General features: G+C 46.6%; 1 protein-coding gene across 1 annotated transcript; it reads right to left on the bottom strand.

Moving 5' to 3' along the window:
• Nucleotides 1-1,167: 1,167 nt before the first annotated feature.
• On the bottom strand, nucleotides 1,168-23,411 carry TGFBI (transforming growth factor beta induced). The gene is made up of 17 exons (XM_059483425.1): nucleotides 23,138-23,411; nucleotides 18,837-18,935; nucleotides 12,442-12,506; nucleotides 11,308-11,465; nucleotides 10,203-10,367; nucleotides 9,350-9,496; nucleotides 8,514-8,655; nucleotides 7,738-7,950; nucleotides 7,462-7,599; nucleotides 7,077-7,222; nucleotides 6,778-6,914; nucleotides 6,137-6,267; nucleotides 4,125-4,249; nucleotides 3,118-3,220; nucleotides 2,840-2,919; nucleotides 2,041-2,065; nucleotides 1,168-1,876 (listed from the first exon to the last, which is right to left on the bottom strand). The coding sequence occupies exons 1-17, from the start codon at nucleotides 23,245-23,247 to the stop codon at nucleotides 1,824-1,826; spliced, it is 2,037 nt and encodes a 678-aa protein (XP_059339408.1). The 5' UTR covers nucleotides 23,248-23,411; the 3' UTR covers nucleotides 1,168-1,823.
• Between the last annotated feature and the right edge of the window lie 2,213 nt (nucleotides 23,412-25,624).

Genomic DNA, 25,624 nt, shown 5'->3' with positions numbered 1-25,624 from the left:
GCAAACTCAGTTTTCTCAGTTGTCTCAGCATATGGGGCTGCTCGTGGTTATTATGCTCATCTAAGCAGTTTTCCCTACTTGTCTACTTAAGTATCTTCATTTTGTAATGAAATAATTAGTCACCAAGTCAGATGCCAAGAAACTATAAACAAGGGGCACTCACCTAGATGAGGAGCAGACCAACTTTCCACCCTTCCAAGTTGTGAGGACTTTATATCTCTCAATTATGAAGCATCAAGGAAGAGAAAATAAACCAGAGCCGGTTTGACATGGCTTTCCCTCTCTCAGGCTTTGGAAGGAACAGTCATTAGTTTAACAGGAAGAAGCTGAGCCTCCCCCAAAATCCAATGCCCTGATACATTGGATTTACAACAGATACAACTCTTCTGCCTTGGGCTGCTGGGATTAGGTGGCTGGAAGTGTTCCTCCTCAGCCTGAAATACCAGGGCTGCATCATGCCAGAAAAATAACAAAGAAAAATGAGGCAGGGTGGGGCAAGGGGTAGTGAGGAAGAGAAATAAAAGAAGAGCTAAAAGAGGAGCTGAGTATTTTTCACACATTTGAGTTACGCAGATGACTCTGGGCAGGTGGGATCTCAGTTTGGGCTTTTAATAGAAGGAGAACTATCAGGGTATTTCTCTGCCAGAGCAAGCAAAACAATCTTGAGTGGTTTGTGTTCTGCACTTGACACCCTCTTTCTCTTTTCTCTTTTTTGGGTTTCATGTGGATTTCACCGAGGTAATAACGACCAGGGAGTGAATCTGAAGCCAGATGGGGAGTGAATGTGGCACTGAGCTCCAGCTGCCAGCAAAGGTGGCTGGGAGGATGTGCATGGCTAAGGATAACTATAACTATAACTATATAACTGTAACTATAACTATAACTATAACTATAACTATAACTATAACTATAACTATAACTATAACTAACTGTCCCTGTGCTCCTTGGACAGTGACAGTGACTGCCCATGAAAGCACCAGCACAAAATGATGCCAGGCCAGGATCAGAGAGGAGAAATGCTCTGCCCTTCCACTCAAGTAACTATTAGGCCTATCAATGTTGATCCAGCCAAATGTGATTCCCCTCCTTCCCAGTGCTCAGGTTTGATCACCTGCTGCCATCAGGCAATTCAAACCAAGCAAAAACCCAACCAAGCACTGTCATCACTTTTTATATTTATATTTTTGATTTTATATTTAATTTTTATTAAAAAACAACCATTATTAAAAATGAATCATTTACTGGAAGGCTTCAGCCAGGGAGAACTGTCATTTCAAATCTCATGAACAAAATGCAGCACAGTTATAACCATAGGCACAAAAAAGATCCCAGTTAAAAAAAAAAAAAAAAGAGAATACTTCAAACCATAGCTTATAACTATGCAATTGTCTCAATGTCAATAGACAGAATTTTGTTAAAAGCCCGCAGATCAGAATTTCATGAAAGACTTTTAAAATCCAAGGGAAGAAGGAAGGACATGCTTGTTTAAAAAAATAAAAGGTCCTTGGATGTACCTATCAAGCCCAAAAAATTGAAAGTTGGTGAATAATTTTATTTAAAAAAGAAACAAAAATGAAACAAAACAAACAAAAACCCTTAAAACATTTCCTTGTTCTGGGAACTTCAAAGTCAAAACCAAATAAAAATGGTCTTAAAATATATACATATATATGGCTTTTCGTTTTTCCTATCTGTTTCTTTGCAAACAAAAATAAATTTAAGGGTGGCATTTGGTTTTTAAAAACGGTTCTGTGTCCTTCTCCTCAGCTGTCAGCTGGAGTGGGTGGGATGGAGGCACTGACTGGTGGCTGCTCACGACGGGCTCAGAATCCCCCCGAGTTCTTCATCCTGGCCAGTATCCGGGAGTACACAGGGGCTGCCGGGAGAAAAGCAGGCTGGGTGGGTGACACAGAGCATCCCCCTGCCCCTCTCCCCCCAGCCATGCCACATCTTGCCCGGAGCAAGAGAACAGGAGAAACCTCTCTTTAAGGGATGGGGGACACAATGGAAATCAGAGATGAGCTGGAGAAGTTGGTTTACCTAGTCGAGGATTCCTCTGAGAAACCTGCATGGAAAGAAAGCACAGGGTTTGCATAAATTCAACTAATCTCCAACAGTCACAGGAACAGTTTGTGTGTCAATACAGTTATCCTTGGTCCCCAACACCTATGGATGGATGGCTCTTCATTATTGGAAACATATAGTATCATGCCAAAGTTACATTCTCAATGTGCTGCAAACTGAAGCTTTGTGTTGCAAAATTATTATTATTTTTATAATTATTGATATATAATATAATTAAAATTATACATAATATTATATGTATTATATATAATATAATTATATATTATATTATACATTATATAACATACATATTACATATATATTATATAGTATATATAATATACTATATGAATAATATATAATATATACTGAATAATATATAATATATACTATATTATATAGTATATAATATATATTTAATATTTATAATATATTAATATAATATAATATAATATAATATAATATAATATAATATAATATAATATAATATAATATAATATATATAAAAATATATTTAAATATATTATATATATTTAAAATATATTAAAATTAATATATTATTATTTCTTATAATTAATAATTACATAAATACTAATTAATTATTATTTCTTATAATTTCTTACTAAATCATGCAAGAAGAGAGGATGGATCATTCCATGGAGCACATACACTCACTTTCCTTGCAAGTCAGCATATGAATGTGACATGATTTTCCAATAATTATTACCAAAATGTGATTTCAGCAGTTTCACAGTGAGCAGTTTTTCCCTTTTACCTTGGATAATGCAGATGCCTGTTTGAAGATTTCTAGTGCAGGATCTGCAGGCTCATCACCTCTTTCTTGTGGCCTTGAAGCTAAGGGTGAGACATTGAGAGCATTGAAATACTTGCCCGAGCATGCAGGCTTCTTCCTTCCACTATTTTCTGCTGAAAATCCCACTACAGACTAATCTCTCCTCACCAAACTGAAGCAATTGCCCCGTGTCCCCAATCCCTCCCAAAGCAGTTTTGCTGTAACAAGGTTGCTCTGGACATTTCTCACCATGGACCTACCCTGTGGCTGTAAGACAGAATTCACAGCATAAATCACACCATTTGTGGCCATGATATCACTTTCAGCAACAGGCTCCTTGTTGATATGTATTACGTTGTTCTTCTGTTCAGTAAAAGAAAGAAATAAAAATGTAGAAGGTGAGAATCTGCTGTCATTTCCAATGGTATTAAAAAAAAAAAATTCACTTTGCATTCATTCATTTACTGGATGGTTGAAGGCATTTTCATTCCTCTTGCCAATTAAGGAGAATATAAAGACAAATTATAGCCTGAGCAGTTTGTCCTGGAATGGCTGGCAGGCTTTGGACTTCCTCAGTGCAGCTGGCTGGGAGTGCTGTCCCATGGCAGCAGAGCACATCCACCAGCACCCTGCCAGGGGATGGCTGTGGGGATGGCATCAGGAGAGGGCAGAGCAGGACTGGACATGGGAAAAGCCCAGGGTGCACGTTGGCCAGTTCAACGCACCTGGAAACACAGTCCCTTCCATTTTTTTCTTCCCATTGTGTTTTCTTATGAATAGAGTGGGCCATGATTGCTTATTTTCTGAAATGATTTTTTTCCTCAACAGAGGATCCTACGTTCCCTAATGTAGTGTAGAGTTTTTGAAATGAAATTATATATCTAAATAAACTCTGCTGTGCTAAGGGAGCCCATGCAGAGATCATTTTCATTACACAAAAAGATATGTTAACTGAACAAGCTATTCATCTCATTTATTTATGCTTTTTCCCCCCATGACTCAGGATTAAATTTATAGCAGCTCCTGGAAATCATTTACATCTGGTCTTCTGGGGAGAAAGCTGAAGCAAACCACATTTCATTCTTCCAGCTGGTTGAACTGAACAATGGCAACAGTCCTTCTACTACAGCCCAGAAAACACTGGTGGGACCGTGGAGATGCTCCCACAGAATCCAAGTGAGCACAGACATGAGCTGTGGTCCATGACATGGATAACCAAACCCTGGACAGCCCTGCTGAGCACAGAATGCCATCTGGGGTGACTCACCATGCTGACTTCCAGCTTGTCTCCCTGCATGGATTTCAGCCTCACCAGGGCAGTGACCGCGCCGCTCACCAGGATCTCGTCAGCCACGTGGAACTTGAGGATGTTGGCAAGCTCCTTGGCATTACCTGGGGGAAGAACATCTTTACAGCTGCAAATCAGCACCAGCACTTGCTTCCCATGTTTCATGCGCTGGAATGGAATTACTTGGAAAACACCATAATTTCCTGGAAGTGTGAAGAAACAATGTAAAGTTGTTTCTTCAAACAATTAACACCAAAACCAAAAAGCAGGCAGAAGGACCTGATTAGGGCACTGAGGCCATTCCTGCTGGAGCAGGTCAGGTTCCCAAATCCAGAAGGACACTCTCCCAATGTCCTTGGTACCTACCAAGCCTGCGCTACACATGAATTCTCTCTCTCTTGGGTTTTCATCCCTCATTCTCTCACTGTGCCAAGTGAGAACCTGCTTCTCAGAACGAACCTGCTTCTCTTGCTGCTTTCACTTCCCAAGGAAGTCTGGGATGGGGTGGGTAAAGACCCATGTGAAATAAGGAAGCAGATAGGGCATTCTGGTATTTTCAAATGTCACCAAGGCCAAGTGTCACTTGGCAACAATCCTCACAGCTGGGTAGGAAGGGGAAAAGTGCAGGAGAAGTGACACTAATATCTCATGGACTGATACCACCCCACTGAGTCTCAGACAGCTGTGCTTTGAAACAGATTTTGGGAAGATGAAGTGCTTTCCCAGCACCACCTATTTTCCAGAAGAGGTGGTGACATGCTCAGCTTGGGCCAGTGGCACTTCTCCATCTTCTCATTCAGAGGACACAGGGTCACTGGCAAGCCCCATAGACAGACAGACAGACAGACAGACGGAGTCATTGTCAGCTAGTCACTGTCAGCTACAGGCAGCTAGTGCAAAGGTGGCCTCCAGCCACAGCTCCCTCAGCAAGGGGGATTTTTTCTTTCAATTCTTTCAAAGATTGTATGCAAGTTTTTTTCCTTTATGGTTTTCCTTAGATTGGCTACAGCTCACTCTGCACACCCTCACCAGCACCACCTCCTCATCAGAGGCATAAGCTAAACATTTGTGTGAGAAAAGAACATCTCAAGTGTCTGCATCTGGGAATCTTCATTCCTGCAGCCATTTACAATGGCTGCAAAACACTTCTGAAATATTTATATGTTAAGCATAAGACTAGAGTGATATTACTGGTTCCTCATCCCTGCACTTAAAAGGATAACCAGCTACCATGGGTAGATGCTTCCCAAATTATGATGTCAATGTTTGGCTGGGATTTAATGACAAGACATTACATTCAAATACCTGACATTGTTTCCAGCCACAACCAGTTTTCAACATGAACAAAATAAAAGACCATGCTGCTTATCCAGAAGGGAGTAATTAAACATTCCCGTGCTTTTTTCCACACCCAGCCTGCATGCCATTGCTTTTCAGGATACTGGTCTTTGTCTGAGCTAGAATGGTTCATTGTTGGCTTCCCAGGATTAGACAGGAACTCCTGCTTTGTCCATGTACATGGAGAAGGAGAAACAGCCCCAGCCTTTTATTACTTAAATTTCATACAGTGTAACTTGAGGCTGTATGTGGATTCTGTCTTCTCTTTGCAAAACCTACTGCAGACACCCTGATCCTGCATTGTCAAGAGTCACATTCTCATTCTTTCCTCCTTGAAAAAGGCAGAGGTTCTTTTAGAAATATCTGGGAGTTATCTCACTTACACCACCAGTACAGCCAAATTAAGTCACAGTGAGCTTGTGACACACACTACAAACATGTTTTCCAAGAACACAGGCAGTATAAACCCCACTTGGGGAATTCAGCGCCACTCTCTGCATCCTCAGCTTCTGCTCATACAACTCCACTGGGTAGGAAGCTCATCCTTCCAACAGACAAAGAATGAGATTTAACAGAGAAACTTGGCCATTCCTCCCGGTGTCACAGCAGTCCCACACAGCAGCTCATCACCCAAGTGTTGTGGAGATGCTCACCCAGCAGTTTGTTGAGCTCCCCCTGGGGCATGGCTTGGAAAGCTTCGTTTGTGGGAGCGAACACCGTGAAGGTTCCCGGCCTGTTGAGGTTCTCTGTCAGCCCTGCAGACTGGATTGCAGCCACCAAGGTACTGCAAAGCAAACAGGCATCAAATGCTTCACTGCACAACACTTCACTGCTCAGCTGTGTGCTGAGCTCAAGGGAGAGCTGGGGAGTTACAATGTGAAATCCTGCAGGGGTGCAGTAAATCAAATAGCCACAATGGTGATTAGGGAGGAAACGAGCTCGAGGGGTTCAACCAGAACATCTGAGAAGGGCAAGTCAACCTGGAAGTGCTGACTCCATGGGGACCAGATGCTCTGGGGAGTCAGAGAGGTCTGGCTACAGTGGATCTGATGGGCAGACATAGCCTCAGAGCCAGATTCTTGTGGTATTAAGGGAACCACTGACTCTTGGCTCACAGTTGACTGAGGGTTATTTGAAGTTTCCGACCCTATAATTTAGAGAGACCATGGTTTTGGATGATCTTTCTATGCTAGAAAAACATATACATTGTCATGACTATGACCCATAATAAATAGAAACTGCTTTGGCAGCTGTTCTGATTTTAAGTGGCTCTTGGGAAGAGCAGAAAGGTCACCTGAAGCGATGGTCTGCCTTGAGAACATCCATCACTGAGCCAGTTGGAGGAGTCAACATTTTGTCCACACTAAAGAGGGTCCCAAACCTCCCCCTCTTGTCATGGGCAGCAATGCAGGCGTTTTCAATGCAAAGGTTCTGCAAACACAATCACAGAAAAGAAGACTTCATTAGAGTGCTTCCAAAGAGAGATGTTGGTGCTTTCCACAATGCTCATTTCCCCTTTTTACACAATTGCTGTAGCATCAGACCCTGAGCATCCCCCAGCCCCGAGGAGCACAGCACACAGCAGGGACTCACATTGCGGTACACAAAAACCCTCAGCTCCTTGTCCCCCAGAGTCTGCAGCTTCTGTCCATGATACAGATATTTAGAGGAGAGCTGGTCTTTAACAATGTGGTTCAGAAGCAAGTTTCTCATGTTGCTGTCAATAACAGGGAGTCCATCTGCAGCAAAAAGTGTGGAAAGAACCAGTGATTCACTTAAAATGGATATAGAGCCACTAAAAACCATTCAAATACAGAGCATTATCCACATCAGTTTTAAATTGTAAACCTGGATGCCACTGCCTCGGGGCATTGGAGAGAGGATTTGCATACTTGTGCACTGAAATCTGCCTGAAAACTGTTTGAAGAAGATCTGTGGCCCAAAGTGATGGAAGAAAGGGATTTAATCCCTGCTTTACCTTTGAACACATTATTCACTGGGGCAAGGAGGGTCACTCGCTCACTGCCAGTTAGATGAGAACTGAGCCCAGCTTGTCTGAAAAGGTCTGTAGACTTGGAAACTTCAGATTCTTGTGCCAACTCAAACACAGTCTTAGCTGAAAAGAAAAGCAACACATAGTAACCTTGTATTAAAGGTTATCCACTCATCGCTGTGCCCTCTAAATCCAGGATTTCCTTGGCAAAATAGACAAAAGAAAGGCAGCAGAAAGAACGCTGCAGAGAGGCAGCAGTACCTGAGTCTGGGATCAGCAGCTCATTTACAAAATGCACCACGCCGTTGGTTGCCAGGACATCCTTGTTGGCAATGATGGGCTTCCCGTTGAGGGTCAGCTCCTCCCCACTGCAGCCCACGTCCAGGGTGGCTCCTTCCAGGGTCTCCATGGTCAGGCCAGCAATGATGGCCTCAGCACACATGGCTGACTTCAGGATGTGATGGTTCAGCAGGTCTGTGAGAGAGGAGAGCGCATGAGAGAGCTGCAAAAACCAGCTATGAAAGTGCTGCAGCTTTCAGGGATGCTGTTCCACAACCGGGGTGTACTCCATAAAATGCAGTCATTTTAAATTGAGCTGATTTCAATTCCACAGCCTGTGAAATAAAATGCCTAAAAAGAGTCACGTTTTATACATTTTTGCCAATTTCAAAAGGCTTCATGTGGGTATTTGACTCACTTGTCAGGGGAAGTTACATCGATTAGATTTTACTTTTCTTGCATCTTGCTGGATCAATAGAAATCACCACTGCAAAAAGAGCTAAAAGAAAACTCAGAAAAGGGACTGTTTCAGCTCCCTCATCCATATCTGGATGGCACTCCTGCTATGTCTACACACATCTACAACCAAAGGGAGCTGGGCTGTCCAGTTAAAAAAGATGGACTCTGTCACATCTGTTTACTGCAGCTGCTGTCAGAGTGAATCAAGGAGCTGTTGACTTGTCCTTGAGAAAAAAAAAATTAGAAGAACTGAACAACACTCTTGAGGCTCTCAATGGCCCCAGTGAACAAGCACTCACCCCTCAGGGCCTCGGGGTCTCCCAGGATCCTGTTCAGAGTTTCTCGTGGGATCTTCTCAAAGGCCTCGTTGGTGGGAGCCAGCAGTGTGTACTGCCCTTCACTCTCCAGCAGGCTGCTGAGGTCAGATGCAGCCACAGCAGTCTTCACAGGAACAAGGAGAGAGGGAAAAACACATTCAGCCAGAGTACAGAGGTCAGAAACTTTGTCCAGGCACACACTAAGGGCCAGACTTATTAAGGCTTTTATAATTTCAGAGGACTTACAAAAAAATCCTGAATAGCTTCATTCAGCACTTTGGTCCCTTTAAAAATTTGACCCAGCCCCACAGTTCTCTGGTGTTCCAGAAATTTGAGTACAAGAGCCCTTTTTTTGGCAAGACTGAGAGCTAGTTTGAATACCCAGATATGCCTGGAAAGGCTCACAGTGCTTCCAGTGAATAATTCCAATCAGAACCCACATCTGGCTAACTGCAAATCCTCTGTGTGTTTTCCTTAATTTGGCAAACACCAAGGCAAATAAAGCAGGACACATCAAATTGGGACAGTTAATATCTCCTAAGGCTGAGACTCCCCTACAAGAGTCAGGAGACAGACTCAGTCTCTGTTTTCTGAGCAGCCAGGGAAGGGTGACAATTATTGTCATAAACCCTATTTGCACTGATAGCAAAAGATCTCTTCCTAAATTAAAAGGATTTGTACAAAATCCTTGTACATTGGTACAAGGATTTCATCAGCAGCTCCTGGGTCACAGCCCAAGACACTGGCAAAGCTCTTCAGGACAATTTTTTGGGGGTGGGATGCCTGAGCATCTTTAAGGAGAGCTGGAGTTGACTGACCCGAAGGGTTTCCAGGCTGTCCTCAGTCTCAATGATCTGCTGGATGGTGTTGGTGGTGGTGGCGATGACCTTGTCGATGACATGAACCACCCCATTGGTGGCGTGGTGGTCAGCTTTCAGCAGCCTGGCACAGTTCACTGTCACAATCTGCACAGGGAGAGACCCACGGGTGTTACAGGCAATAAAACCACTAAAACCAGAAGGTAAAGTGCTGCTTTTCTATCTCTATTTCAAATGCAGTGAGCACTTTATTGAGTTGGCAAGAGCAGGAGCTGTATTTCCTTAAAATATTCTACTTTATTTTCCTTTAATTTTCCGTAAAATTTTCCACCAAAAGTGAGAATGTTCTGTCAAGAATGTTTGAAGTATTTCAAGTTTAAAGAGCTTTGAAAATCATCAGTGGTTTTGTCTACCCTCAAGACTAAGAAAATAAGCCAGAACCAATACTTGGGCAAGCAGAGTTACACAGCAGCGCGGGCTGCAACAGCATGGAGGAAAACATCTGTTTAAAAATATCATTTTCAGACTCCTTCATAGTATGTATCTTAAATCAAAAGCTGTCAACCTCAGCATTACAGAGTCCTGGAGGTCCTAGGACAGTGTAGGAGCTGCAAGGCAGCTGGAAAGCAAGCCTGCTGTGGGTAGGTTTAATATGAGGAAGAACTTCTTCTCTGCAGGTGAGCATGCACTGGAACATGTCCTGAGGTTTCCCTCACTGGGAACATCCATGACCATGTGGACACAAGCTTGTGCCATATGCTCAGGGCTGACCCTGCCTGGGCAGGGAGGCTGGGCCAGGTGAGCCACTGTGGTCCCTTCAGCCCGAGCCAGTGTAAGCCTGTGAGTGCCTTACCCCGTTGGGATAGTGGTGGATCTGGATGGGCAGGTTCTGGTACATGGAGTTGAGGGTGGTGCCGTGTTTCAGATCATCTGTGAGCACCCGTTTGTCCACCATGTGGTAGCGGAGGGCGTTGAGCAGCTCAATGTTAACGTTGCTCACCAAGGAGTCCAGGGTCTCCTGAAAATCAGAAAAATCAATTTTTCAGTACTGAGTGCAATTAGGCATCTGCTAGAGAGCACCAGGAGGTCTGGCTGCTCCCAAGGGGCTCCCAAGGTGGGGGTGTGGGCATGAATATTAAGCGATTCATTCAGCCTCATGCCATTTGTGTAAATTAAAAGCTCAACTTTCTCAAATCTTTATCTTTTGCCTTACAAAAGCAGCCAAGAGCTCTTAACACCCAGTCCTTGGCACACAAAGGGATGACTGCAGTCCAGAGTGCACTTTCATTGCATTGAAATGAGCAATAAGACAAAAGGGCCACTGACAAATACATTAAAAGACCTTTCCCAATAGCATCATCCCTGCAAGGGGCTCTGCTGGGGCATTTGGGACAGAGTCTTGGCAGTGGAGAGACCCATAAATAGCCCCCTCTCCCTGCCCTAGTAGTTGTTCTTGTTCACAGAGATGCTCAGCTAGGGTGGGAGCAGCAGCAGGACAGCAGTGACCACCTCAGGAGTGGAAATATCACAAGGGAAAATCAAAATGAATGTAAAGGAAATGTATATCTAATTGAGCATGGGACACAGTCATGTGGGAATTACTGAGGCTCCAGCCTGGCTATTTGTACAAATTAAGAACAACCAGAATGGCAATGCAAGGGTCAACAACAAATCTGGTAAGGGATGGGAAGGTTCTTGCTGCAGGTCTCAGTTCAATCTCTAATGGTAACAGGCAGGGAAAACTGAATGAGGGGATTTTGTACATCCACATCTCTCTGGTGATGGGATCCTTCAGAAGCAAAGCTCTGGAGCTGATGGAGCAGTATAATGAAAACCCTCCTGGAAATCCACAGTCCTCCCTCTATCAGTGCTATGCCTATCCTGCCAGACCCCTGCAGAGCTGCATCTCCACTAGGGAAAAACCAGAGGAAGAGGAGGAAGCAGAGGGATTATCTTACAGCAGACAAGGATGCCCAGGCCTCGTTACTGGGAGCAAAAATTGTGAAACTTCCAGGCCCTTCGATCTCTGGCCTCAGGTTGGAGCGGTCGGAGTAGAGCTGTGTGGTGGCAGAGCCAACCACTCCCAGGGTTTCATAGATGTTGGAAAGCGGCAGAGCTGAAAGAAGAGAAGGTTAAGTTCCCAAAAACATCATTCCTCCTTCTGGCTGAATTAAAGCATAGCTAGTAAGAACCCTGGGAAATTAAGCATACTAGGGGATTGGTGTGTGTTCAATAATTAGATAATAAACAATCACAGCCTGACAGCTTCACCCTCAATTACAGCAGTGTAATCCAGGATCTACTGTATTCTTGGAAGTTTGAATGGATTTATTCTGGGTTTATACAAGTGTGATTTAGGCAAGCAAAGATATTGATTGCTTTCACCCAATCCTGTTTGTACTCAGGCTTTTGGAATTTGGTGTTGGACACTGCTGGTCTCAGTGTCCATTGCCCATGTGGCTAACTTGGAGCCATCAGACTTTTATGGAAGGAAGTGTTCTGAAAGCAAAAGCAGAATATGGCTTTCTTCAATAAATCCAGTTTATTCCCCCCCAATATCAACTGTATTTTCTCCTAAATAAAACTTTGCTAACCCCATGATAGCCAAAATGTTCAAGGCCAGGTTGGATGGGGCTTGGAGTAACCTGGTCTAGTGGAAGGTGTCCCTGCCCATGGCAGGGGGCTGGAACCAAATGATCTCTGAAGTTCCTTCCAGTACAAACCACTCTATGAATCTATGAAAATGAAAAGGAGCAGAGATTGGCAGAGCTGTCCTTACTCTGTCATTCCCCTGAACTGAATTTCCAGCACAGATATATGACTTGCTGGAATAAGTAGGTCCCTATGGCCTCCCCATGCTCGATTAAGTTCAATTACATCCAAGGTTCTGAGTTGTCTGGAACATTTAGCATGCTTTGGAGCTGATCTGACTCTTGGCTGGTGCTCCACCGAGCCCATTTTGGACTTGTTCGTAGCAATATTGTGCAGAAATTGCAAAAATCAAATCCACTTTGAGCAATTTTCTAACATTTCCCTTTACTAGGCAGCTGTATCATTTTAAGAAGTCTAAAAAATGTCAAACATGTTTTTACCAGCTGGGCAGCCTTTTTCTCCAGGAACTTTTTCATATCCAGGACAGCACTCATAACTGATTACTCTGCAATAAGAGATGGATACAGCAGATTAACCAGCAGTGTCTCACAGCTTTTTCTCTATTTTATATAATTCTGGGTCCATCTATGTTGGGGATGTTTCCAAGCAGACTCTTCATTAGAAATACAGACTTCAACAAAAGACTAACCACACTTCTATCTCCGTCAGGGCTGCATGTTGCCAATTTCTCCACAGAACAAAAGAAGGCACATTTCTTTTCAAAAATACACTTTCCAGGAGACTTTATACAAGCAGTGGATGGAAACTGATCCCGCAGTTCCAACAGGACTGCCAGTGCTGGTTCATCTGGGCACATTTCCCATGGGATTTGGGATCTCCTCAGCTGACTGCTGCTGTCACATCTCATCACTGCTCCACTGTGGCTGTTGGACCAAACCAGCCAAGCATTTCCCTCTCATTTCACCCTCTTTCTGTCCACCACCACCGATTATTTGCTTACTTATAGGCAAAACACACAATACAGACCTGTTCTCAGATATGTGCATTGGCACGAGGACTTGGGAAAAGCCCTGCAAGGAGAAATTCCACCCTGAAGAGGTGGGATGTGCGTCCCTAGGCAGCACCACAGCTCAGCTGTGTCCCTGTGAGCAGCCTCAGAGCAGCATTTCTTTCTGCCTGGCAGCACTGTCCCCCTGTAAAACCAAAGGGGTCAGAGGCACCACCCCAGGCTGCTCATTTGCAGACCCTAAATAAGCAAGAGCTGCCTGAAAACTGCATCCATCATCCGCAGCTCAATGGGAAACAATCATCTGATTCTCAAAGGTGGCCATTTGAGGGAACATGGCTTGATATTAAGATTGATAAGAAAAAAAAAGAAAAAAGGAAAAAAAAAATCAATCCAGAAGTTGCCTGCTCATTTTTCCCAGGGGATTCTTCCACCTACTGCTCTGTGCTTGGTGTGAAAGTAACAAGGCCACCTGATTGATGGGCTGAGAGAGCCAGGGCATAGGTGTTCCTCCCAAGCACAAGCATTTCCTCTGTGCTCCCAGCTGAATTTGAGACAAGTAGGATGCTGTGCTGCTGAGGGTCAGCACACTCTCTCAAAGAGAGAGGAAAATCCTCCAGCTTCAGATATTTGTCATCATTTTAACAACCAGTAGAAATGCCTGAGGTTTAATAGGGAATTCTTCAGGGTAATTAAGAGCCAGAAAGTGAAACAAATACCTGCTTTTGTGTGACAGAAGCAAATAAATTCTGTGTCACAGTTTCCTAAGAGAATTACAAACCAAACCCAGACTGATTGTCTAGACATTATATATTCCATGTGGGAAAGAGTTTGCCTAAAGCAATCCCTTCCTTTGACTACTGGAGATCCTAACACCCTGCTGCTCTGCTCTCCCAGCCCCCCTGTCTCGTGTTCATTGGAAACACACACTTTCTTCCCCCACCACTTCCCTCCCCTACCTCCAATTTTCCTTTTTTTCACCCTAGAAACTAAATCCAGTCTAGACAGTTCCCTTGGTTCAGACCCGTAATCAAAGATGAAGAGCTGATTAAAGAGAAATCATTCCAAAGTGCTGACAAAGGCTTTAAAAGCTTTGCTTACAGATCAATTGGAGATTAATGAGCTGCTCCAAAGGGGCAGGACATGGATGCACAGCCTGTGGCACAGTGGCTCAGAGTGCCAGGAGGGGAGGGTACTGGCAAGGGATGCAAATACCTGGTCAAATGTCCCTGCCTATGGTAGGAGGGGTGGAACTGGATGGTGCTTGAAGCCCCTTCCCAGCCAAACCATTCTGTGATTCCATGACTGCACCTCCTGCTTTTCACTGGGCTTGTGGGCATCTCCAGCAGCAAGGGAAGCTCATGGCAAGAAGCACCAGGGCAGAAACGGGGCCAGCTCCACATGGGAAGGGCCTCCCTCAAGTCCCCTGTCTCACTCTCCCACTGAAGGTGGCCCTCAGCATCCCCTGGTGTGTGTCTGGCACCCTCAGCATCCCCTGGTGTGTGTCTGGCACCCTCAGCATCCCCTGGTGTGTGCCTGGCACCCTCAGTGTCCCCTGGTGTGTGCCTGGCACCCTCAGTGTCCCCTGGTGTGTGTCTGGCACCCTCAGCATCCCCTGGTGTGTGTCTGGCACCCTCAGCATTCCCTGGTGTGTGTCTGGCACCCTCAGCATTCCCTGGTGTGTGCCTGGCACCCTCAGCATCCTCTGGTGTGTGTCTGGCACATCACCATCCTGAGCTCTGGCAAACCTCTGCAAGGACCCAGGTGAACACAAAGGTGCTCAGCCAAGGGCTGGCACCTGCAAGGAGCCAGAGATGAGGGTTATAAAACAGCTTCAGGTATTTGGCATTGGAACCAGAGATGAGGGTTATAAAACAGCTTCGGCTTCAGGCATTTGGCCTCCCATGGCTGCTGGAGCAGGTGGAAACACAAGCCCACCCAGCCCACCCATGGGCACCACTGAAGGGGCTGCTCAGGGTGACCCCAGGGCATGTCCCCAGTGGTCCTGCAGCCAGCTGCAGCCCCCAGAGAGGAGCAGCAGAGCCTGGCTGAAGGATGCTCAGTGCTGCTTTCCCCCCCACATCCATGGGGCAGGGAGGCTGCTCTTGGCACATCCTGCTCCAGTGGGTCAGAGCCTCATTCTGCTGCCCAGGGAGGAGAACTTCCCTTGAGCACCTCCAGGCACTGCTGCACACTGTGGGCTCTGCACAAAACCCTTTGGAACTGCCCAGTCCATCCCTGTTCCTGCTGCCTGCACCGTGGGCTCCACTGGCACTGCCCTCACACAGAGAGCATTTGTCATCCACTCTGCAATGCCTCAACCACAATTTCCTGACCTCCTCAATGAGTGATTTCAAGTCAAATCTATAGTTTTTTAGCCTCTGGCTTTGAATGTCTATTTATGTCTGCCTGCAGAAGAAAGCTCCTTCAGTTTAGGCTTTTATTAGTCATTGTTCCACTGCTGTTGCATTCTTAGGAGCTGAAATTAAATTTAAAGTGCATTTTTCAAGGTAATAAAAATAAGCTTAGGCATATATTAGTGAAAAAAGATCCATTTGTAATAATTTCCTGTAATAAAGCCCGTATGTTTTGTTTTTGTAAAATAAGTGCCAGTATTTTTTTTCTAAACTGAGGTTGTCTTCATTCTCAAGACAAAACAGTGTGTGGGGATGTGTTCCATTACAACCCCAGTTCTGGAAGAATGAGTCCAGTGCACAAGGGAAGGAGAAAAATATAAATACAAAGGCAAAATGATGACAATATAATCTGAATGCTGCTGTCTTTGACTTTGGAATAACCAGCAGTGGAAAGTTACCTAATTACCAAAACAATTCTGTCTCAGCGCTCCTTGAAATCAAAGCAGTGTCAGACTTCTTGCCAACTATCTTATCTCACTTCATCAGCAAAGATAAAAACTCTACATAAATCCTCTACCTAATTTCCCTGTAACTGTGTGAGCCAATACTTCAGCAGAGAAAAACAAACTAAAAAAAAAAAAAAAAAAAGAAGAAGAAGCAGATAAAGAGGTAGAACTCTTCATCTGTGGTTTCCAGGCTGGCTCTCCTTGCTGCTGCAGTGACTCTGAGCCTGCCAGTGCAGGATGTGGTCCTTGCACAGGAGTGAAGCTGTGCTGCAGGAGTGCAGAACTGCTCTGCCCCCCTTGCTGAGGGATGGATTTCTCTGCTCACAGCCAGCTCTGCAGGAGCTCAGCTTTGCTGCCCAGCAGTTCCTGCTCTCTCACTGAGCTCCCTCCCACCACCGGTGTGAAAAGGTGCTCAGAGCAGGAAAAGGAAAGAAACCAAAGCAGCCAAACCCATCTTCCTAGAGCCAGGGATTTTCACCTGCAGCACACAAACAGCTTGTGGCACCAGTGACCCTTGGAGCAATTACAGAGGAAAACAGCCAGGTGAAATGTGAAGTAGATGAGATGGCTCAAGTGTCTCCTCCCCGGGACTGCTGCTCTCAGGTGGGAAAAACCTTTCAGGAGGAGGAGAAAATGGCCATGCTGACCATGCTCATGCAGCTCCACCATCCCCCAGTGCTGATTAGGGATCCCCCTGCCTGTGAGAGGAGCACCCACACAGCTTTAGGAGGAGACTGCTGACCACAGATCCCACACAAAGGCTGGATCCACCCAGTTATGATAAATGTGCCAAATCCTGATTTTTTTTCCTAGGATTTCAGGGTATTCTCAAAACATGTCATGGACCAGCTCAGCCCAACAGGAGGGGCCAGTTTGGAGGTTCATGCTGAGCACCATCAGCTGTGCCCACTTGATCTCCTGGGCTTTGACACCTGAACATGGCACAGCATCAAACTCCTGACACTGCTGTAGGAATTTGACTGCTACAGCACAATGCATCCTGTCCTTTACAGCCCCAATGACTCCTGATTGCTTCCATATGCCAGGCACACCATGTCCAGTGGGAGCCATCACATGCAAACATTTGTAATCAGAGCTGTCCCAGGGTCCCCTGGAAACTCTGAGTCAAGGCACGTGTCTTTTGTTCTGCACCAGCCCTGCTGAAGGAGAGAGCAGGGCCCAGGCTCAGGAATGACTGGGAGGAGAGAAGACAATAACACCCATTGTGGGGATGATGTAAAGCAAAGAATAGTGAGCAAATTCTGGGGATAATGGAAAGATTACCTCATAGGTTAACAGGCAGGTTAATGGTCTGTGTGCTTTTCTCTCAGTGACGCATCACTGGGTGAGACACTTGGGTAAAAGCAGAGAAAATGAGGTAGAAGGGTTCACCCCAAATGAAAGAGTTCTCCTCAAATGAAATCATGAAATGCTGCCAGATGCCAGTTATTCCACCTCCTCCTGGAGATAAGTGCATGAGTTTGTCTGTGCCAAACACAGCTGCACTCTTGGTTTATGTAAGGTTAGCTTCTCACTTGCTTCAGAGCTAAAGAAATCCATGGCTGGACTGCTTTGCCTTTCAGTGACCAGAGCAGCAAAGCCCTCCCACATCCACAGCTGAGTTGTGTTTTCTTTGGAGACACACTGAGCTGCTCTGTTATCAGCAAAGGCAATGATGAGACCATATTGCTGTGCCATAACCTTGTCCACGTCATGTCAAGAAGCACCATTATTCAGCCAAGATGACAGCCTGAACTCTAACCACCCAAGCTAAGCCTTCCCAAAATTCTGTTTGTAGAATTGAGGGGAGGGGATCTGGTTGCTTGTTTTTACAATATTGCCTCTCCTTTTTTTTTCTGAAAAGAAATTGGACATAAGGAAAGCAATGGTACATGCACAGTACATGGTACAGGCAGCAATACATCCTCCTGAAGTACAGACTTTTCCTCCTTAGGGCAAATTCATGTGAAGCACAATGAAAAGCCAAAAGCTGTGCACAGCCATGACTCCAGGTTTGCTTCCCTCCTCCCCACACCAACAGCACACATGCATCCTGACACCCAGGTGTCACAAACCAATGATGGCAACACAAATCTGCAGTGAAGAACAGCATGTTGCTATAGATCTAATCACCATTTACACTGAGCCATAAGGGAAACAAATGAGATTATTTTTCCTCTCTGTTCTTGACCCTGCAGGTCCAGCATGAGACTGGCCCAGAGTCTGATCCCACAGCCAGGACTGCTCAGGGAATCTCTGCACTGCCCTGGGTGTTGGGATGGTCCATGCTGTGGGCCAGCAAGGGACTCCAAAAGCCCAGCCTGGACTACAGCAAGGAAAAGATTCTCTGCTCCTGCTCTGCTGCCTGGCGGATAGTCAAGCATGCACAGCCTTAATTATCCGCTGACTGCATCTTCCAAAAGAATGTCCGAGGCTGCTCATACAGATTCTTCATGCAACAGCTACTTGAATATTATTGTTTGCAATGTTAGACCGTGGAATTGGCCTGCAAGTGTGATTAACTTTCCTGGTGGAGTCAGAGAGTGCTGGCTAAAGCTGACACCTCTTTCTTTTTATTTGTTTTCCCTTCCAAAGCAAACAGATGGAGATGAATTTTACATTCTCTCCAATATCCATCAGCTCTGGGCTGCATTTTTTCCCCCTTTTTTATTTCTCAAATTTAGGCAGCATTGAGCCTATCATGGAGACAGTACTAGAAAACATCTGGCCCACACTTCATTACAGCACAGAGAGCTATATAAGTATATATAGAAATGCAATTAGAATAAACCATCAGGGTTCATGTTTACGTGGCACTTTTCATTCTTAACATCAAAGTGTTTTAGAAAAACAAATATTTCTTAGGGGGTAAAAAGCTCACACAATTTTTAAACCGGACACAACGTGACACACACACCATGGGCTCTGACATCCCAAATCTTTCATCTGCTTCTGCCACCCAGCTCCCACCTCCACAAGGGGGTCTTTGGCACCCAGGGACTTACGTGGACTTCCCACAGATCTTCCTCTGGTACCACTGCTTGCAGTTGGTGAAATATTTCCTGTTGGTGCCGATCAGCTTCTGCACCGCGCACACGTTGGGGCTGCAGGGAACAGAGAGAACAGGGTCCTGTCAGCCTCCCCCTGCCAATGCTGACCCCCAGCACGGAGCCAGAGCCCACCTGACAGAGCCTGAAGAGCCCTGCTGGGATGGCTGGGGAGGAAACCTTGAGAGCTGCAAGTCAACTTGCTCGATTCAGCCCTACAATGACTGTCATGAAGTGGAGGAAGCAGAGAAAGAGATCTCCCCTGACTCTGCCAGAGCATCTCTTTCTTCACTGAGTACAAATTCCTGACTCTTTTCCATGTTCCACCTCTCACCAAAATATAAAGAAATCAAGTGAAAATCCTTTGGTCAGAATTTCCATGGTGTACAGCTACTTGAAATTCAAAACTCAGCTAAAACCCGTGAAATTATGCAATAATACAAATCCTTGCAAAAGAAGCCATTATTTTATTATCTAGGACACTTAAAAAAACAATAGCAATAAAAAAACCCCAGATATTTATCAGCCTACAGACTTGCATCTAACCCAGAACTTTGGCTGTATGATAGACTCAGCAAATTATGGACATGAGGGTAAAAGGAGATGAATGAGGGGAAAAGGAGCAGTGGCACTGCCCTCCCCTGCTTCAACACACCAGATATGACAGCACAGATCAAGAGGGGCTGTACCAGCCCATAAGGTACCAAGAGCTCCTGCTCAGCCAGAAAACCTGCTGGTTGGTGTTCCATGTGTGAGCAACCCTGCTGAGAGCTGCCTGCAGCCCTGCAGCTTTCTAAGAAGTGGTATCACCGTGAGCAGAGATGTGGTTGGGCTGGAGCTGGGAGTTCCTTTGCTGCTGGTTTGGCCAGCACAGCATTTCCCTGCTCTGCCTGGCTCACCAGCTCTGTGGTTTGTGGCCAGCAGCCCCAGCCACGTGTGTAGGCAGAACATGGTCAGCACAAAAGATATGATTTATGGATCTGGGATGCAAGGCCATCAGCTGCCTCTGGGCTTGACCAGGGGTGCAGCAAATGCTCCAGCAAGCTGAGGGTGCTTAGCTCAGCTGAGGCTGGATTCCCAACACCACCACCACGTCCCAGTTGCAGCAGCATCACTACAAGTATGCACAGTACTGGCTGCCAAGCAGATGAAGGGAAAACAAATAATTAAGCAAAACACATAAATCATCACTTCAGCCTGTCAGAAGCGCTCTGTGCTGTCCAAGGCAGATTTTTCATTTGCACAAGCGAAACTCCCAATGGGGTCTGGAGATGCTCTTGTGAAGGTCCTGTTGCTGTGCTGAGGAGAACAGGCAGCAGCCTGTGTCCTGCTGTGTCTGAGCGAGGCGCTGCCCCCCAAAATGAACAAAGGCAGAGTCTGCAGCCCAACCACCAAGTCCTCCTGCGGCCGTGCTTGCTTTTCAGCGGCATCCCAGAGGGGCCAGGCTGCCATCATTAGCATGAATTAACCTGAGGGTCTCCTGGCTGCAGTGCCAGCCTCCGCGGGAGCCTGGCGTGCCTTCAATGAGCCTTTGTTGCTGCAGGGCCCTGCGGAGGCAGCATCCGACCCTGCGTGTCCCAGCACCTTCATCCTGCCCCGAGGGCAAAGAGAGGGACCTGGGGACACTCAGCTCATCATTCCCTCACTGCTGCCACATCCAGGAATGCTGGTTTGTTTCTTCATGAAAGGATTTCATTCAGTTTCCGTATGTAATGCAGGGAACAAGGAGCAAGAACCTACTGAAAAAAAGTTAGAAATCACAAAACCAATCTTTCAGCTGGTGCAAACTGGCCCAGACTCAGCGACTTCCAAGCCAAATCATCGCTTAGAGAGACGTCTGTGCTCTCTGACTCAGCCCACCTTGGCCACCCGGCCCTGCCGTGCCGAAATATGGTTCCAATTACATCGAAATTCCAAACCTTGCCTCGATTTTAGCATCTGGCTGACGGCAGTGGACAATCCCTCTAATATTCATCTTGACAAGCCTGGCTACTGAAGGACTTGTTTGATCACTTCCCCCACATCCCCAGGAGCAGCCTGCCAAGAAAACCCTTGTGCCTCCAGGACAGTTCTTCACTGCCTTGCTCCCAGCTCTGTGGGGCTGCTCCTCCCTCCCTGACTTATGGGGGAAAACTTTCCAGTTTTTGCTCAGTGTGGAAAAACCCCCGCTCGGGGCTGTGTTATCAATGATTCCTGCAGGCACGCTGTAGTAGCGGCTCCCTGCATTGCACGTCCTGGTTCCTTGCCCAGTCTGGCTTAAAATGAATTTGTCAACACTCTTCCCTCTCCTCGTTGGAGTTCATCACCTCTGCCATGCCGTTCCCAGCCAGCCACGCTGACTCCAGGATAAGACTGCCTATTGTTCCCCTTCAGCCAAAGCCTTTTGCTTGGCAGCAGCAGCTGGGAGCTGCTGGGGACAGGGGCAGCCCTTGGGAAGAGGCTGAGAAAAGCAGGACTTGATGCACAGATACCTGCAATGGCTGTGGCCATGGTGCTGCCCAGCATCACCTTGTGCCCACAGAGCTGGCTGGCTTTGGGAAGAGCACTCCTACGTTTTCATCTCTGAATGTTAATGTTCCTTATGCACTTTTCAGCTCCTCTCGCTGACTTGAGCTGGTTCATTTTAAAAAAAGTTAATTAAGACGTACAAGTTTTGCTGCGGAGCCAAGCTCTGCCTCCCAGCTCGCTCTGGGCTCAATGGGGGCATTGATGGTGTGGGGGATGCTCACAGCAAAGGGTGGCAGTCCTGCTTGCACATCCCTCTGGGGCTGCCTCCCGCAGGCAACACAACACACCCCACATCCATGTTTTTGGCTGGTTTTGTGCTGCTCTGTCTCTCTGGCACGTCATTAATCAATGCTCAAAATTCCGTGTATGTTCAAGAGTTAGCTTGGTAAAAATCACCCTCTCCATCACAATGGGAGCAGTGAGCTAGGAGCTGTGGGCAGCTACACTGCGTTTATCTCAACTTAGATGGAAGTTCTGGCATTCCATTGTGTCTTCCAAGGCACCAGAGTCACATCTTACCCAGTGTCTCTGGTAATTGTGCAGGGTAAAAGCTTCTCCATGCAGAGATGAGTGCTCTGATTTACACCAGGACTGCCCTAACTCATTCAGCCTCAGCAAACTGCAATCTCAGGGCTATCAGCAGAACTATTTACTGAATTCCATATCACACAGAGATGGTGAACAAGATTCACTGTATTTCTATGTAAATCACTGCAATTCTGGCATTATTGACCTATTACAAATAAATATCAGCTCAGAATTTGCCTGTTGGGTTGTGTCCCTGGTCAGGCATACAAACAGCACATCCCTTGTCATAAATCCTGACCTAGATCCCTGCCAGAGAATGTATCAAATTGCAATATTTAAATCTTGGGAGTTTTTTTTTATTTAAAGCATTTCATGACCCTGCTTCCAGCAACGCACTTAAACAGAAGCTTCAACTCAATCACTGTCACCATCCTGAGAGATGGAAGCCAGCTGAAAGGTCTTTCATCCTTTCACCATTCCTAATTCTTAACAAACTTTAAAAACAGTGGGAACAACTATTATCATTGGGTTAGTTTTCTGCCCATTAATGAACACTCAAAGTACTCACTCTATAACAGACTGTGTATCAAGCAAGACAGGTCTACATGCATTTTTCCATAGGCCTTATCTTGTAAGGTTTATGAATAGATTAAAGTGATTATTTATAAATAATTATTTATAAATCACTTTATAAAGTGATTATAGTGATTATTTTTGTCAAGAAAACTTCCAAGACTAACTGAGGTTTCCAGTCAAAGAGTAAGTTGGTGCTGACTCCACAGAGTCATTGAAGGGGCTTTTTTCTTACAAATTCATAAAAACGAGAATTCTTTCCACAAAATCTTTAATGGCTCAAAATCTAGGGACTTTTACCCCCTTTTTCCTTAACAGGGATAAACTGATAAAGAAGCATTAGAAGGTCTGAACTGACATCTGCAACACTAAGTTTGGTGATGGAAAGGGGGGAAAGTTACCGAAAGAGAAAAGGTTACCAGGGGATGAAAGAGAAGGAAACGAGAAAGAGAAAGAGTTACCTCTTCTCTTCCTCTTATAAAAAGAAGAGAAAGAAAGCCGTGGTTACCGAGAGAGCTCCGCACGGTGCCCGCACGGTGCCCGCACAAAGCCCCGGGGCGAGCCCGCACCGGGCGCATCCCCCGCGGGCCGGGAAACGCGGGGGAAAAAAGGGTTTAACAGAGATTCCCCCCCTCCCTGGCTCCCCTTACCCGTGCTGCCGGCCGCGGAGCCGGCTGTGCTGCAGGACCTGCTGGTACGGGGACTTGGCGGCGGCGGCGAGCCCGAGCGCCAGCAGCAGCAGCGGCAGCGGGCGCGCCATGGCCGGGAGCGCGACGGGACCGGCTCGGCACGGCACGGCTCGGCCTGGCTGGGCTGGGCTGGGCTGGGCTGGGCTAGGCTCGGCTCGGCACGGCTCGGCTCGGCACGGTCCGGCTAGGCTCAGCACGGCACGGCTCGGTTAGGCTCAGCTCGGCACGGCACGGCACGGCTCAGCACGGCACGGCACGGCGGCAGCGAGCCCCGTTAAATGCGGCGGCGAAGCGGGGGCGGGAGCGGCCCCACGGGGGGAGCGGAGCCGCCCGGCCCGGCCCGGCCCGGCGGGAGGGGAGGGGAGAGGGGAGAGGGGCCGCCCCCCGGCAGGGGTATCCATCCGTCCCTCCGTCCCCCCTTCCATCCTCCGTCCGCCCGCACTTCGCTCCCTCCGTGCCCCGCAGAAGGGGGGAAGCAGACAGAGGTGTTTTATATCCCCCTTCCCGGAGCAGCGTTTCATTTTCAATTTCTCCTTCATCCGGATTTTTCCTTCCATCCTCCCCCGGTCAGGACTCAGAGCGGGTGGTGCTCTGCCCCCTCCGGGATCCCCCTGCCCCCGGGGCTCTCCTGCTTTCAGCCCAGCCCTGCCCACCGCGGCAATGTCACCCGTGCTGCTCCCCAGGTCCCCTCAGTGCCTCCTGGTGTCACCCACTCCGAGCCACTTCCAGGGATTGGCAAGAGTTTCTTGTTCCTTTTGTACCAAACCAAATGAAAGCAGGAGCTCTTAGGCCAAGGAAGTTGGGGGTGCTCAGTTTGGAGAAGAGAAGCTTCAGGGAGATCTTAGAGACTCTAACAGTACCTAAATGTGGCTTGCGAAAAGGAAAGAGAGCAATTTTTTGTATGGGTAGATAGTGTTAGGACAAAGGAGAATGGTTTTAAACTAAAAGGGGAGAGATTTAGACTTGATATTAGGAAGAAATTATTCCCTGTGAGGTTGCCCAGAGAAGCTGTGGCTGTCCCTGGATCCCTGGAAGTGTCCAAGGCCAGGTTGGACAGGGCTTGGAGCAACCTGGGACAGTGGAAGGCATCCCTGTCCAAGGCAGGGGGTTGGAACAAGACGAGCTTGTAAGTTCTTTCCAAACCAAACCTTTGTGTGATTCTATGATTCACTGCAGCATCCCAGTGTTTGTAAAGGATTTGCTCTGATTGGACTGACATCAAAGTCAAAGGGTTCTTTCCTCCCTAAATCTGCCTGGGAAGCAAGAGGGGTCCTTTGGGGCCACTTGCCCTAAGGGACAGATCTGTGCAAAATGCTCCTGTGGCTTTGCAGACTGGGCAGTGGCCAGCAAGGGCAGCTGCTCAGCAAAGGATGGGAATTGAAACGTGTCCAGCAAGCAGCCACTGAGCCAAAGAGAAAAAGTTTTTAGCAGTATCAAGCACTTTAAATTTACAAAGATTTTCCCCCCCCCACAGTAAATAAATCTGATCTGCATAAAACCTATTAATTGCTTCTTGGAAAAAATTCATTAAACCATTCCTCAGTCAGGTTTCCTCTCCCCAGGGAGTGTTTCATTACTTCCTCCATCTAAGTAGGTAAATAATGAAATCTTACCTGCAAAGGCTCATGATTCCAGCATAAAAGATAAGAAACAGAGATCTCAGGGCTTTCTGAGGAAAAGGTGACGTTTTAAACCCTCTTGAGCATTGCCTGAGAGCCTCAGCTGCACCTCTATAAAATGGAGGCAATTTTTGAGCCTCCAGTTCTCTGTTTAAAAGAGAGCAGTGATCTATGCTCTGCCCAGAAAGGGTGACTTGGTTCCCTGGCTCTGGGCAAAGATTTTCAGCTGTGAAGCCCAATCTGATGGTTGTGCATTTTCCAGGCTGGAGTTAGACCCCTTTGGTCTAACTCCTCCTCCACAAGCCATTGCATTATTTTTCTGCCAGGGGAAGGCTTAAAACTCTAAAAAACAGAATGACAAGCGGAGGGAAATCAAGCAAAGGCATTGTCAACTGCTGAGGCCTATGAAAACAGCAGCCAATTGCAATTTCTGTGAAGAAAAACATCAAAGATCCCGCATGGTGGCAGAGCCAAGCCATGGGTGTAGGCTCCTGCCTTGCCCCCACGTGCTAGACTGCTGTTTTGGGAATCACAAGGTCCCTTTCACTCACAAAGCTGGTTTGTAGATGTATGAGCTCCTCTCCCAGACACCCCAAGGAGCAGGAACCCTCAGAGGAGCATCTTTCCCCAGGAGCGCAGGGCTGCCTGTCCTGGGATGAGCCACCAGGACCCCCTGTTCCTATTACAACCTTCCAGAACAAGGGTTGGTGTCCTTGGGACACCAAACCCTGCACTGTACCCAGCTGAAGTTTGTTGAACCCAAAATGTTGGGAATTAAAGTGACAAAGATTTTTCCCAGCGAAACATTTCCCTGGAGATTAAACCAACA

This window comes from Ammospiza nelsoni, chromosome 16 (assembly GCF_027579445.1).
Source record: "Ammospiza nelsoni isolate bAmmNel1 chromosome 16, bAmmNel1.pri, whole genome shotgun sequence".
Lineage (NCBI taxonomy): Eukaryota > Metazoa > Chordata > Aves > Passeriformes > Passerellidae > Ammospiza > Ammospiza nelsoni.
Note: the sequence above shows the minus strand (reverse complement) of the source record. Positions and strands in the feature narration are given on the sequence as shown.

Bases quoted from the DNA above. Each gene is read 5' to 3' on its own strand.
- TGFBI (XM_059483425.1), bottom strand. From the start codon at position 23,247: ATGGCGCGCCCGCTGCCGCTGCTGCTGCTGGCGCTCGGGCTCGCCGCC. The intron at 7,951-8,513 runs GTGAGTGCTTGT...CCTCTCTCACAG, and splicing joins AGACCCCGAGGCCCTGAGGG to ACCTGCTGAACCATCACATC. The intron at 1,877-2,040 runs GTAAACCAACTT...TTCTCCCGGCAG, and splicing joins TCAGAGGAATCCTCGACTAG to CCCCTGTGTACTCCCGGATA.